This window comes from Gymnoscopelus microlampas, assembly GCF_963454915.1.
Source record: "Gymnoscopelus microlampas genome assembly, chromosome: 7".
In the NCBI taxonomy this organism is placed as follows: Eukaryota; Metazoa; Chordata; class Actinopteri; order Myctophiformes; family Myctophidae; genus Gymnoscopelus; species Gymnoscopelus microlampas.
Genome location: NC_139944.1, coordinates 38,094,517 through 38,109,907, shown reverse-complemented (window position 1 = coordinate 38,109,907; position 15,391 = coordinate 38,094,517). Strand labels below are relative to the sequence as shown.

General features: G+C 40.6%; 1 protein-coding gene across 1 annotated transcript in view; it reads left to right on the top strand.

Annotated features, from left to right (window-relative positions):
- cntn4 (contactin 4) overlaps positions 1-15,391 on the top strand; it is a 181,709-nt gene that overhangs the window by 94,332 nt on the left and 71,986 nt on the right. Inside the window, exon 7 of the mRNA XM_084061172.1 lies at positions 1,057-1,241. Coding sequence (XP_083917298.1) covers positions 1,057-1,241 — 185 coding nt within the window. The remainder of the gene's footprint in view (positions 1-1,056; positions 1,242-15,391) is intronic.

Here is a 15,391-nt window from a genome sequence, read left to right as displayed (position 1 = left end):
TGTTAAAGGGGAATTTTGGACTAAGGTTTTCTTACTTTTCTATGATGTTATGACATCCTAGGATGAATGGTACAGTAGAAGAAATTCATAACTCCATCCCGGGTCCGCCAAAGCTAAAAACGCATGGCAATGGGCCTGGCGGTAGATTTTGACGTTCATAGTGACAGAACACTATGCAACGTGATTGTCTTGAATGAGCCACACCGAAAGTCTCGCTAGACGAGATTTGAATCTCGTCTTAGCGAGACTTCCGGTGGGCGTTGACGTTTTTTAGCTGTGGCGGACCCGGGGATGCAGTTATGATTTTTTTCTACTGTACCATTCATCCCAGTGGTGGAAAAAGTACTCAAATTCTTTACTTAAGTACCAATACTGCAATATAAAAATACTCTGTTACAAGTAAAAGTCCAAAATAAAACAATTTACTTGAGTAAAAGTATTAAAGTATTGGCATCAAAATGTACTTAAAGTACCAAAAGTAAAAGTACTAAATATTTGAAAATAGCCGATCTACAAGCTCCCAACGCGTCGCGATGCGACGCGTTGGGAGCTTGTAGATCTGCTATTTTCAAATAGCCTATGTATAAAATAGGGCTAAAGTGGTTAATGTATGTTTCATTATATCATAGTTTATATCTGAAAAGTAACTACTAACTGAAGTTTTCAAATAATTGTAGTGGAGTAAAAGTACAATATTTGCCTCTGAGATGTAGTGGAGTAGAAGTACAAGTATTGGAAATTGGAAATACTCAAGTAAAGTACAAATAACTCAAAATTGTACTTAAGTACAGTACTTAAGTAAATGTACTTAGTTACTTTCCACTACTGCATCCTAGGATATCATAACATTATAGAAAAGGTAAGAAAACCGTGGTCCAAAATTCCCCTTTTTAAGTCTTAAGTTAAAAGGCCACTTTAGTGTGGTTTCCTTTATAATGCCGTGCACTGCAGTCAAAGCTATGGGTGAACGCCAATTACTACAACAGCCCTATTGTGTTCTATGAGCAAAGCCAGATCTTTTGAACGTAATGAATCTCTCACATTTCATCTCTCCAGCCCTGTCCCCTCGATAAACTGGAGGCGGGTAGATGGCGTCCCTTTTGCCAGGAAAGTGGACGTGAGGAAAGCCAGCGGCGTCCTGGAAATCCCGTACTTCCAGCAGGAGGACGCCGGCACGTACGAATGTGTGGCCGAGAATTCCCGTGGGATGAACACCGTAAAAGGAAAGCTCTCTTTCTATGGTAGGTGGATCCTGTAGTGTAGTGTTCATGAATATTTGACCAGAGTGTGGGCTGCATGCCATGATGTGCTCAGACTGAGCGACACCAAAGGCACACATAACCAGTGGTGAAAAGTACATTTACTTAAGTACTGTACTATTAAGTACAATTCTGAGGTATTTGTACTTTACTTGAGTATTTCCAATTTCCAATACTTCTACTTCTACTCCACTACATCTCAGAGGCAAATATTGTACTTTTACTCCACTACATTTACTTGAAAACTATAAACTATGATATAATGAAACATACATTAACCACTTTAGCCCTATTTTATACCTGGGCTATTTGAAAATAGCCGATCTACAAGCTCACAACGCGTCGCATCGCGACGCGTTGTGAGCTTGTAGATCTGCTATTTTCAAATATTTAGTACTTTTACTTTTGGTACTTTAAGTACATTTTGATGCCAATACTTTCGTACTTTTACTCAAGTAAGATTTTAATTCTGGACTTTTACTTATAACAAGAGTATTTTTATATTGCAGTATTGGTACTTTTACTTAAGTAAAGAATTTGAGTACTTTTTCCACCACTGAACTAGTCCTATAGCAGTGTCAGTGACAGTGTTGATTTTAACAGCACATTTTGATTTAGTTTTAGTCATAGTCTTTTGAATCAAATTCAATTTAGTTTTAATCATATTTTAGTCACCTGAAATGTTTTAGTCTGTGTCTAGTTTTAGTCGACTAAATATCATACGGTTATAGTCGACTAAATTTACAGTTGATTTAGTTGACTAAAATATATTTTGGCGGTGCCTTGATGGCGTCGTAATGGCTGATTTTACACTTGGTCGCATGCTGAAAATAGCCGATCTACAAGCTCACAACGCGTCGCGCTGCGACGCGTTGTGAGCTTGAAGATCTGCTATTTTCAGAGTGTCAACACCCGAGCGCAACCAAACATAAAATGACTTGTCTATTAGTTTAACTGGATCTCTTCTCCACTAGATCCCTCCATAACATCTTAGTCTAGTTTTTATTTGTTGACGAAATTGTCAGTATATTTAATCTTAGTTTTAGTCATCATAGCTTAGTTTTCATTTCGTTTTTATTTAGTTTTCGTCAGTGAAAAAAAGATAGTCGTCATAGTTTCAGTTGACGAAATCAACACTGGTCAGTGAACACTCCCGCGTTGTACCGTACACAAAGAGGGGAGGCTTCTTTTAATGCGACGTTAAAATGATTAAAGGCTGTCAGCCATGATGCCTCTAATATTTTCATCCAGATTAAAGGAGTCACGCGGGTGAGGCTGAGCCCTTGGATATGACCTTGTTGGTGAGCCTTGTATTAGGTTCCAGCAGATGGCACCATGATTGACAATCCAACTTGACTGGAGATCGGAGCCGTTAAATGTACTGTACTTAGACTAGAGTCACATATGTCTGATAAATAATCTGTGCGCCACAGCATCTGGATGAGCAGGAGAGGGGTTACTAGAATTATTCATTGTCCCGTGTGATACAGAGGTGGAATCTGTCCTGTAGAATGCAGGTAATGAGGGCCATGATTGCTGTTATAACCAAAAGGCGAGGACATGTTAAGTGTCCTTTCTGAAAGGAGATGAGCCACCGTTTGAATACATTGACACTTGCTCATGCAAAATTATTAATAGCAGAAATGTGACATACTGTAAATGCTGGCACCTTCAAAAGAATAATTTGAACCATTTGGTTTATAAAATGAATGAAAAATGAACACTTTTTCACACAAGTTTATTTTTCCACAAAATGCATTCAATTCTAAATCACAGTCAAAAGTAAAAAATAAAAGTGGATATGAAAATGTAATTTTCCCAAAATGCAGAAACAGAAATAGACATGTCTCAGCTCCCATTATAGCACGGCCAATGGCATTTCTACAGTACACTATTGTTAATTATTGCATGAGGTTGAGTATGTCCATACTAGTCTGGCTATTTAAGCAGTTTTATGGACTCCAACATGGACAGTTGAGACCAGTGTACTAGGGCTATGAGATGGCATTGTTCTTAAGCAATGTGCCTTCAGGCTATCCAGACCAAAGGGAGTTCTTTCCTCCCTCCTGGAAACTCTCTGCTGCATGTTTAATGACCCACTTGCAAAAATAACTCGTCGGGCTGCGTGTATGTTTAATCATACTTGTTGTGCCATTGTGTATTTTTGGTTTAAAGGACCATACTGCTATATATTCACAGATTCAGCCAAATATCGTACATAAATATATCTCTTTCTCTCTTGATGGCTGTATTTTTAGATTTTGCGCATTTATACAATTTCTCCACTGTCATTGAAACGTTACAGAGCTTACAGTTCACTTGAATAATTGAGTCAGCCATCACTTATACCAGAGTCTCCTGCAGGTGCTCTGCGCGGCCACAAAGGTGAACGTTTCACTGTAGATTAATCATCCACACTGGCGTGCTGATGCATGTCTAATTCTAGACATTTTAGTTGAATGTCAATTCTAATGATTGAGCGTGCTGGAAATTTTGAATGCCATTTTAAAATACAGTAGGCAACGGTTCTCATGTTTCATATGTCTTGCAACAATTCATTAATGAATTATTGCAATTCATTCATTCATTCATTCATTCTAAGCACTGTTTTTCTTTCCTTTATTCTTTTTGTGGGTTGGCTATCTGGCTAAATGGCCCATTGTTTTATGTGAATAAAATAAGATAGGCTCTCGTGGATAGCGGGTTCGGTCGGTCGATCGCGGGTTGAAAAGACCTGACCAGTAACAACACATCACTACTCTCTTGTAATATCACACTAACAGCTCAGGCACAGATCAGTGGTTCACGGTTTAGCTGCTCTAGTTGTTTAGAGGTTGTTTTTTTCACACATAGTATACCTTTTGACACATTTTCGCCTCAGAGCACTTCTAACATCTAAGGCCACTGTCATGACATTTACTCTTTCCTGAGAACACAGTCAACAACTCTTCAGATATCCAACCGATAGTTTTGGGGCAGAACCGGGAGCAGGACCGGGAACGCATCTGTGTGTCATCTTTAGATTTCTTTGGCTATTCAAAAATAGCAGATCTACAAGCTCATAGCGCGGCAGCTTGTAGATCTGCTATTTTTGAAAAATCGTGAAAATGTGTGCACATTTGTAACTCAAATCTTCTGGGGGGTCCCTGGAACAAAACATTTTGAGATGGGGGTCCGCGGCCAAATACATATCTAAAAATGTTTTCTAAATCCTAACAGTATGTTGCTATATCACCAACTTTTTCATGTCAAGGACCCCCAAAATGACCCCCCATATATTTGGCCGCGGACCCCGTCTCAAAATATGTTGTTCCAGGGAGCCCCCAGAAGCACAGATCGGAGTTAAAAATGTTTGCTTTAAAACACAAATGTTCACGATTTTTCCCCAAAAATAGCAGATCTACAAGCTCATAGCGCGGCACTCGGTGCCGCGCTATGAGCTTGTAGATCTGCTACTTTTGAATAGCCCAAAGAAATCTAAAATGACACAAATGCGTTCCAGGTCTTAATGGGTTAAGCTACAAGCTCAGTAATGGAGAAAAGCCCAAATCTTGTCAAACACTTTGGTTGAACACGATGCCTTTTTGTGTGCGGGGGCTGTTCGTTGAGTTATAGGTGCAAGTGGCAAGATTAGTAAAAAGAAAACACAAGAAGGTGACAAAATGCATTTTAAATGTTTGGACTCGACTCATATTGGATGTTGTAGATACTGTAGATATTCTCCACCCTTGTTCAGGAACGTGTGAGTTTGTGGCATTATTTATTTAAAAAGAGCTTTCCTTGCAAAAAAGAAATAGTGTAAACTGATAGCGAACCTGACAAGTATAGGGACAGCTAGTGTTTGTCACATTCCCCTCTTTAAAGGGCACTGCACTGTAGATGTTGTTTACACCTGAAATAACCAAAATGTCAAATAGTGCGCGTACAGAAACATGCAGGTTCTGCATGTTCCTGTAACTTTAGTCCAGTGGCTTCCCAACCTTTTTTCCTTGGAGCCCCCCCATTACATCTGACACGAAGCTGAGACACCTCACACGCACGCATACACACACACACACACACACACACACACACACACACACACACACACACACACACACACACACACACACACACACTTGTGTTATTCAAACCACTTAAAGGGGCATACCACTCATTTTCAACATTGAACTATGTCTTTAATACACCTTAGAGCTGTTGTGTGGAAATAAGAAAAACGTCACCCCCACCTTCTATGTTGCCTAGAACTGGATAATTGATTGAGGTCATGTGATCAGTGACATACGCACGGTGTACTTTTGGCTCCGCCCTCTAGGCTGCTGCATTCACTAGAATGGGGAATCTGACTTCCGGCTGAAACAGTGTGTCTTGAATATAAAGTTAAGACTTATTAGAGCATCTTCAGCTAATTGATCTCTATTATCTACAAGTACTATGTCTTGTGAAATGTGATATGTAACCATAATGCCATTATAAACTACTACAAGTCCCTCTGTTTCAGCTGGAAGTGAGACTCACTTTTTTCATATTTCCACACAGCATTTCCACACATATACTTCTCGTATTCAGTGCCCAGCTTATTTATGGAATTTTGGCTCTGAGTGCCACAGTTAAATTCATTGTAAAAAAAAAAGTGCTTAGGAGCCGAGATACAGCCTTTTTAAGTTAGAAGTTAAACAAAGAGTGAATGGAGCAGCAAATCTTCAAATCATCATATCTTGTGTTCTGAACATGTTTTTCCAAAAAAGACGCCACATGACTTCTTTGACGTCATGTGGCGCACGGGGCATCAGGCCACGTGACGTCTTTGACGTCATGTGGCACTGGATGAGTTAAAGACATGGTTCAATGTTGAAAATGAGTGGTATTCCCCTTTAAGGCTTATGTCAACCACATAAGCCTTATATACTTCTCGTATGATGAATAGCAAAAATATCTTTTAGATCTGCAATTTTAGCTATTTTTTTAAACGTTTTTTTTGACAAAACCCTAATTTTGTGTGGCATTTGTGGCTATAATGCTTTTGTGCAACATATTTAAAATGTTGGACTACCTCCAATCAAACAAGGTTTCACTCCCCTGTCACGCCCCCACCCACCAAGGGGGGGCCGGGACCCCATGGTTGAGAAAAACTGCTGTTGTCATCCCTGCGGTAGAACTGGGATGGATTTGAGTGGGCTCAGTAAGGACAGCAAACATTTGTATACTATCCAGTATCCACAAGGCTGACATCATCGATCACTGTCTTTGTTATGCTGTACAGTATTCAGTTTGTTTGATCGGTTGATGTGTTTGTAACTGTTGGCATCTCATCTGTCAGGAGGGAGTGACTGGATGTTGCAGTATAGTGAGAGGGTGGTGTAGATGACACGTGAAGAATATGTCTGCTTACTATATTAATTTTTATTAAGCATGAAGTCAGAGAATGGCGTCTGCAGTACTTGCACTCATTCAAACTATGGGTGCGTTTGGAAATTGCGCATCGGAGCGCACTCGCCTATTAGTTAGTATTGGCCAGGGCGCTCAGTGCTGTATTTCCGAACGCACCCTTTGTGAGCTGGGTTAGTGGCTTTCAAAGTGTAGGCCGTGGCCCCCCCAGGGGGACTGCCACGGGACACCAGGGGGCCAATTGGAAAGGAGGAGAAAATTATATAAATGCTTTTTTTTTTTTCAATTCATAAGATTATGACCCACAACGTGTCAAGCTGTTTTTTTTTTTTCTTTTTTTTTTTTTTTCTCTCCTCCACATCATCGGCGCCCATACCCTAGGTGGGGTTGGTGAAAGGGCCTACTCTGTGTGGAGTTTGCATGTTCTCCCCGTGTCTCCTAGGGTAGTTAATACCCTCACAAAAACATGTAGTAATCCTGGTCACTATACTGCCTCCCCCTGGTCAGCCGGGGTGCCTGACACTGCAAGAAAAGAGGCATTAATGGGCATTTTTGGGCATTTACAGTTGCTCAGTAAACCTGCAGTTTGCTGGTGTTTTTGTACGTAATTGGAAATTTACAGTTGAAAATGTTTACTGTGAAATACGTCTATATACTTTGGAAATCAGTGATTTACCGTTCCTCTGCCAGACAAAGACCCAGCAGGAGACTGGCCATTTCCTTTGACATCCAAATTCACTCTTTGTTTAAAGAGGGGGTCTCTCTCTCCCTCTCCCCATTACCAAAGCAAAAATGGAACAAAACAAAACTATACTTTTCAATGTTTTTGTTAAGGGCTTAAAAAAGGGCTTCATTTGTTAATCTTTTTTTTATATATAATCTAAGTGAATAAGAATATTTCCCATATCTGTTCACCGAATAGGTGACTGACTTAATGGTGTGTGTGTGTGTGTGTGTGTGTGTGTGTGTGTGTGTGTGTGTGTGTGTGTGTGTGTGTGTGTGTGTGTGTGCGTGTGCGTGCGTGCGTGTGTCCACCTTTGCCTGTGTGTCACGCTTGGGCCCTGGGCCAGACTTTGGACATGTCTGCTTTATGTGCTGCTGCGGGTATCTTACCTACTGTACACTGTTACGACCTGGCTCGTAGGCCATAACAAAAAGGAGGAAGACACACGGCTGGTTTAAAAGTGTATACAATAATATCATATATTTAACTTAAATATAACAAAGAATGGCATGGAGTGTGTTAGTCTGTAGAATCAGTAAGTGAGTGGATGTGTGCAAACCAAAGACTAAACTGAAGAAGACCAAATTAGTTGCTGCTATATCGCTGTTGTCGAAAAGAAACCTCTTATCTCCATCTTATGTTTTTTATTAGATAAACGCCCTACTTCTTCATACTACAGCGTCACACAAAAGCATCAAATGCTTTTTTAAATGGAATCCTGAAAAGTAACTGTTTTGGACACAAGTTTTTCAGAAAACCCAATGCCCAGCCTGCAGGACCTGTGGGAAGACACTCAAAGACAGACATAGTCCAGGGGCCAGGCCATATTTTGGTACCACCTAAGGTGACCGTAAAGTTTTTGTATTTTTGTCTTCCTACATGTCTCTAGTTTATATTTTGGTATGATAACCCTTCCAATCTTGTAGCTTAATGGCAGTTATCACTACCTACTGGCTAATGTATCCGGTAGGAGACACAAAGTAGAATCTTTGTGTCTCCTACACCCGGGCATCAAATTATTGCGACAAAAAACAAAATAAAGCCATGTATTCAAGGCTTCATAGGGTGTGCAATTGATAGAAAATAAATATTTTTTTGGGTGAACTCCTCCTTTAAGTTTCCCAGGGGGACTCTCTACCCATTCAGCTATGACCACCCTAGACCGAAGGAGGGTCAACTTTTACAAGCTTATGGAAAGCAGTCTTTTTGCAAACACCAAAAATCTGAGAAGTTATCAATTGCACACCCCATGAAGCCTCGAATACATGGATATATTTTGTTTTTTGTCGCAATAATTTGATGCCCGGGTGTATTTCCGGTAGGAGACACAAAGATTCTACTTTGTGTCTCCTACCGGATACATTAGCCAGTAGGTAGTGATAACTGCCATTAAGCTAGAAGATTGGAAGGGTTATCATACCAAAATATAAACTAGAGACATGTAGGAAGACAAAAATACAAAAACTTTACGGTCACCTTAGGTGGTACCAATTTGTGAAAATATCAGTGTTGGCCCCTGGACTAACAGGGGAGTAGCCTAAGCAAGCGAGCTTGCTTGAGGTGTGAAGGGGGATGGTGTGTGTGTGTGTGTGTGTGTGTGTGTGTGTGTGTGTGTGTGTGTGTGTGTGTGTGTGTGTGTGTGTGTGTGTGTGTGTGTGTGTGTGTGTGTGTGTGTGTGTGTGTGTGTGTGTGTGTGTGTGTGTGAGACAGAGAGAGAGAGAGAGAGAGAGAGAGAGAGAGAGACACGGGTGTTCATTTACAGCAGCACATGTTATGTTGATAAAGGCTGGTGATGTTTGCTTTTATGCATTATTACACATTTACCTTAAGACAGGCAAGCCCATTGTATTTAGTATTCAGTTAGTATTTTATTGTTATTTATTTATTGTTTATTTGGTCAGGCATTTCTCAGGACAGCTAAAGGTCCTTATTTGGGCCCTTCCAGGACCCCATTGAGTCCCTTTGTTCACCAAATTCAAATCAGAAAAGGAGCCAAGCAGAGAGGAGTGAAAACTAAGAAAGTAAGTGGATTTACATGCTGTACAGATCTCTTTAAGTTATAGATTATTGTGTATTCCTTTGTTTGATTTTGATTGAATACTTTATTAGCAGTTTGCTAAAAAAAAAGAGCAAGTAACCTACAGTTCAATACAAGGTCTGCTAAGAGGATTTTAAACCCCAAAAAGCCTATGGCTTGTTTACATCAAGCTAAACACAAGCTAAACTTTATTTTCATGCTGTTTTATGCTGCTCAGTTTGGGTATTCTTCCTGCTTGTCTTGGTTGAATTATTATAGTATGCTAGCTAAGCTATTAGCTGAAACTTTTACATGTGCTACAACATATTTATTGATTTGTTTTATTTTATCTAAGCAGGTAATTGTGTTAGCCTTTCACATACAGTTCAAAAGCTTAAATGCTAGGTTTTGATGGAGGCTTTGAACAGGTCGGGGGTGGGGTGGAGGTGTCTACAGTCTGCAGTCTGCACTCTGAAACTGGCTTCTCTGGAATCAAGTCAACTAACAAAGATTTGAGTAACAAATGTTCGCTTTAAGAAAATATATATATTCAAAGATTTGCACACATTTTCCACGATTTTGGAGCAGATTTGGTTCCATTTGTACACTCTCAGAGTTACAGACCCGTAAGGGTCCATTTGGTTCCTATCCATCATTTAGCTGGGGACCCCCTGGAACCCCCTCAAGGACCCCTGGGGATTTTTTTTTTACTGTTTTAGAAGATATTTGTAGAATCCCCAGAAACAAAGATTTGAGTAACAAATGTTCGCTTTAAGAAAATATATATATATTCATATGTTTCTTTTTTTATCAATAAACACAATTTACCTGACTGAGATTGTTGCCTATTTGTTTTCAGAATCATGTGTGTGTGTGTGTGTGTGTGTGTGTGTGTGTGTGTGTGTGTATATAGCTAAATAAATGCATACATAACATATAAATAAATATATATATATATATATATATATATATATATATATATATATATATATATATAAATAAATATAAATAAATAAAATAAGGGGGGGGGGCCCCCCCCCCCCCCCCCCCAAGATCCCTAGGAGGGGGGGGTCACCTTGTGAGCCCCACCCCCCCCCCCCCCCCACACAATGTGACCCCCAAAATGAGGGCGGGATGCCCACCTACGTCACAGCCAATCATAGGTGGCTTATTGCACATGCTCAGTAGCATTGCTCGAGATAGGGAGGAGGGAGGGGGGATCTCCCCCCTACCAAATTGTGGAAATCTAGGTCAGGGCTGAAGGTGTGATTTTCTGGCAGCAACCCCAGCAGGGGGTCACGCATACTTAATTTGGTACCATACAGGAGTTTACCGACCTACAAAACTTTGAGTTTTCCGAGTGGAAAACTCTTGTAAATTCTTGTAAATTCTCTGAGTTTACATCTCATATTCATCGGTTTTCATAGCCGGAAACCTTGTTTTTTTTGCAGTGTGATGGAGGAGAAGGGAACTGGTTGGAATAACGTGTTCCTTCCACGCGCTATGTCCAACCAGGGAAACTCCCCCCTGTCGGGTGATAAGAAGCGGCCTGCTTGCTCCTCATGCATTGAAGGAGGCATGAGCTTCAGCTTGGGCTCTCCCTAGGCTGGCAGAGGGTAGGTCGTGCCCAGGATTACATAGGCAATTGGCACTGGGTGAAAAAATGTGGGTTACAAAATCGTGGGATAAAAAATATTAGAAAAAAAAAAAAAAAAAGCTGTTTTTTTTTTGTTTTGTTTTTTTAGCCATTTCACAACAGGGGAGGGCTATGCCTATTTTGGGTCCCCTGAGTTACTGTCGCCAAGATTTGTGTCATGTTTTCTAGCTTTGGGCCAACCTCCACCAGGGTCTCTAACACAATGGTTCTCAAACTTTTTCATGTCAAGAACCCCCAAATTGACACTTATTAGCCCGCGGACCCCCATTTCAAAAGATATGCCAGGGACCCCCATAAGAGAAGATTTTTTTAACAGCTCTAGCAGTGATTCTCAACCATTTTAATTTCAAGGACCCCCAGTTTGACATGCATTAGGGCTACAGACCCCCATTTAATGGCATTTCTATCACTTGGACCGCAATTTATATTGTGAAATCTATGTCAATTTAACTCTGAGAGTGTACAAATGGAACCAAATGGACCCTTGGTTCCATTTGTACACTCTCAGAGTTACATACCCACAAGGGTCCATTTGGTGCCTAATCTATCATTTAGCTGGGGACCCCCTGGAACTCCCTCAAGGACCCCTGGGGGTCCCCGGACCCCACTTTGAGAACCAATGCTCTAACACAAATTGTTGTCATCCTTCGATCTGTCCTAGATCTAGTGACAGGCTTACTTTATGTGAGGGAGGAACATTGAGAATTGACCACATTTGTTCAATCATTCAAGGTTTTGATAATGACATTTCAGGGAAAGCAGACTGTGATAGTATCCTCCTATAATTCGACAAACCTCAACAGGCAGAACATTGGTTCTGCCTGTTTTCTCCTCAGTGGCTGGAGCAATTGATCTGAATTTGCACACAGCCATTGACCATTACCATGTGCAGCTAACAGCGAAGCCCGTTTTCCGATTACACAAAATCTCAGCTGTTTATTAGAGCTTTTGTGTTCGCTGGCTCACGGGTTGCCAGATCATGTGCGCATATCCCCCCACGGGTATGGTCTAGTAACTTATAATTTGCAAACCCCACATACTTCAACAAATCAAGTTCTTATTATTTTTGGGAAAACAGTTTTTTTGACACCACAAAGGAACTAGAACTAGAAAACTAGAGACTAGAGAATAGTATCATACATACAGTATTGTGATCAATATTATGTCTAGTTCAAAGTATCGCTGCCCATCCAGCGGGTTAAAACTGAAGGCTAAAATCTCACCAAGACAGAGCAAGTCACAAATAATAGTAATATATGTGCTGTGTCTATTTATCTTGGTTACAGTAATATGGATCATCTCTTGGTCTCCTTCCAAGTTGCTCTGTCTGTCATTTTGACCCCCTTATCCCCCTTTAAACCATTCGATCCGGGAACGCATCTCTGTCAAATAGCAGATCTGCAAGCTCGTAGCGCGGCACCGAGTGCCGCGCTACAAGCTTGTAGATCTTCTATTTTTGAAAAATCGTGAAAATGTGTGCAAATCCTTGAATATATATTTTTTAAAGCGAACTTTTGTACTTTTGAGTTAAAAATGTTGTTTCCAAAAGAATATATGTATTCAAAGATTTGCACAAATGTTCAAGATTTTTCAAAAAATAGCAGATCTACAAGCTCGTAGTGCGGCACTCGGTGCCGCACTACGAGCTTGTAGATCTGCTATTTTCGAATAGCCCAAAGTATCAAATAACGGTTATAGCTAAAAATCTAAAAATGACACATTATATGCATTCCCGGATTGAATGGGTTAAGTAATGCTGTGTCAGCTGTCACCAATAACTCATCTGAGGGGCGTCGCCACCATCTTCCATTATTTACCAGAGCTGTGGATGCTCTTCACCCTCGGCCACTATACGGCACAGCAGAGCCCAGGAGCCTGCTGTCAACAGCCAAGGAAGGCTGATTTGTCCCTCTTTTTGCTACAGGACTGCTTTCCTTTTTGATGTGCTTTGTCACTTCTCTTCTTCCTCTCTGTTTCTCTCGGTCTCCCCCCACTCCCTCTCTCTCCTTCATGCTGTCTGCAGGAGATGATAAAAATCTGTAATCTTATTTTTGAACTCCTTTTTGAATTAAGCCTTTGAGACATTCGTCAGCAGTGTAAGCCAATGGGAGAATCAATAAGGGTATCTCTCGCACGTTCCGTGCAACCTGCTGGCCCCAGGAGTATGGAATCTTCTCTGTCTGTCTGTCTGCATGGATGAAATGAAGGCAATGTTGGCCATAAGCGTTAACAGTTATATATTGTCATAGATTTTTTATATTTTATCCACACAAATATTTGGTGTGCTTCTATAGACATTTGAATAAATCAGGATGCGTTTTGAAAAGAACTGCAAAAAGGAAACGCTAAAAAGAAGAAAATTGTCCATTGTCACTTCCTCAAATTCTGCATAGACCACAAACTATGCTTAATTTATATCCGTCTTGCGTTGGTTCCACGCGCCAAAAATAGCCAACACATTGTGACCCTGTACTGTAGGTCACCTACTGTATTTTCAGCATGGGATACGTGATATGTTAAAGTATTCATCAGGCTCTAGTGGCTTCAGGAGGTATAGAATAAAACGGGGGTTCCCAAACCTTTTCAGCTTTAGAAATACATTATGAATTAACCACTTAAGCGCTCTATTTCAAAAATAGTGAACATACGACATGCTGTGATCTTGTATATCTGCTATTTTTGCTATTTTGTGTTTTTCATATACATTGATTAATTGATTAATATTTTGAATATTTCTGAAAAATCTTTTTTGTAAATTTATGAAGAAGAAATGTATTTAGGGAAATCTTTTGAAATAATACTAAAACATTGTAGGATAAGGATACCTTACTTAACTTTACTCACGATCCATCCATGCAAATAGGCGTACAACCCCAAAATGGGTTCTGACCCATTGTTTGGGAAAAAACAAGAACTTATAGTTTTTTTCTCACGTTGTTGAGAAGAAATAGGACAGATGCCGGCTGATTACTGTTATATTTGCCTTCTGGTTTCCCTAAACCCACCACTTTTCTATTTGGTAGTAACTGATCACTGATGAAAAGAGAAATAATCTGCTTTAGCCAGCTGACGTCTGGCTCGATTGTGCGCGCTAGGCCTGGTGTACAGGCATAGATGGGCTGCCCGCTTTCATTTGGTAAGCATCGACTGAGAGTCGATACGTTCACAGCGGGTGAGGAATGGAGTGAAGGGCCCTGACAATGAGGAGGAGGGGAGGGAGGGGGGAAAAAACCAACAACAAGGTCCTGAAAGGTGCGGTGGGTGGAGCAGGCCGCCGCGAGGCTCGGGTGGAAGATTGCGGTTCCGTGGATGGATGTGATGCTAAATGACTGGTGATAATGGAGTCTCAGAGTAGATTTCTCTGCTTTCTGCTATCTCTTCTGGCGGTGCTCCTATCCAAAACAACACACGCACACGCACACAAGCACAGACACACACACGTTTGTATTACTATACTTGTGAGGACATCAACATTTTAGGAAGCCGATTTCATGATAGATTTATGATTTCTTTGGGGTATCTTTAACTGCAAGTCTAAATCCGAAAAATAGCAGATCTACAAGCTCACAACGTGTCGCGCTGCGACACGTTGTGAGCTTGTAGATCGGCTATTTTCCAGTGTTTGACATCGCCACACAACTATCTAACCCCAACCCCCTAAACCTAACCTCTAAAGGTCTAATCCTAAACCTAACCCCCACCTGAATATTTTTTTAATTGTAAATGTATCTCTAAAAATCTTTTTTCAACCATAAAATAGCAATTTATCATGTGAGGACCAAGAAAATGGTCCTCGCAACATCTATTTCTCATATTCTACTATACTTGTGATCCTCACAAGTATAGTAATACACACACACACACACACACACACACACACACACACACACACACACACACACACACACACACACACACACACACACACACACACACACACACACACATACACTTCTCTCTGCCCAGATGCAGCATGGCCTTGTGGTCATCGGTGACTAGATTGATATTGATACAAATATTGATGTATGCACATTTCTGTGCAGCCTTTTATACGCTTTTATGAAGCAGTACACACAAATCTGACCTTCCTGTAATCCAAAAATAGCAGTTCAATTCCACACTGAGAAGAAGGTGCGGAAGATTTTTGACAAGTTCACCTCAGTGTTAAGAAATGCCTTGGATTTATCCTCTTGTGTTCACAGAATAGTTATAGCCTGAATGTTCCCATTCCATCCAGCTGTAGTTGAAGACCAGAACAAAGGAGGATTGCAGCTCATTTTGGGTTTGTTGTTGGATGGTGAGAGAACTGCATCCAAAGTAGTTAAATGTTGCCCACTTAAACCCCA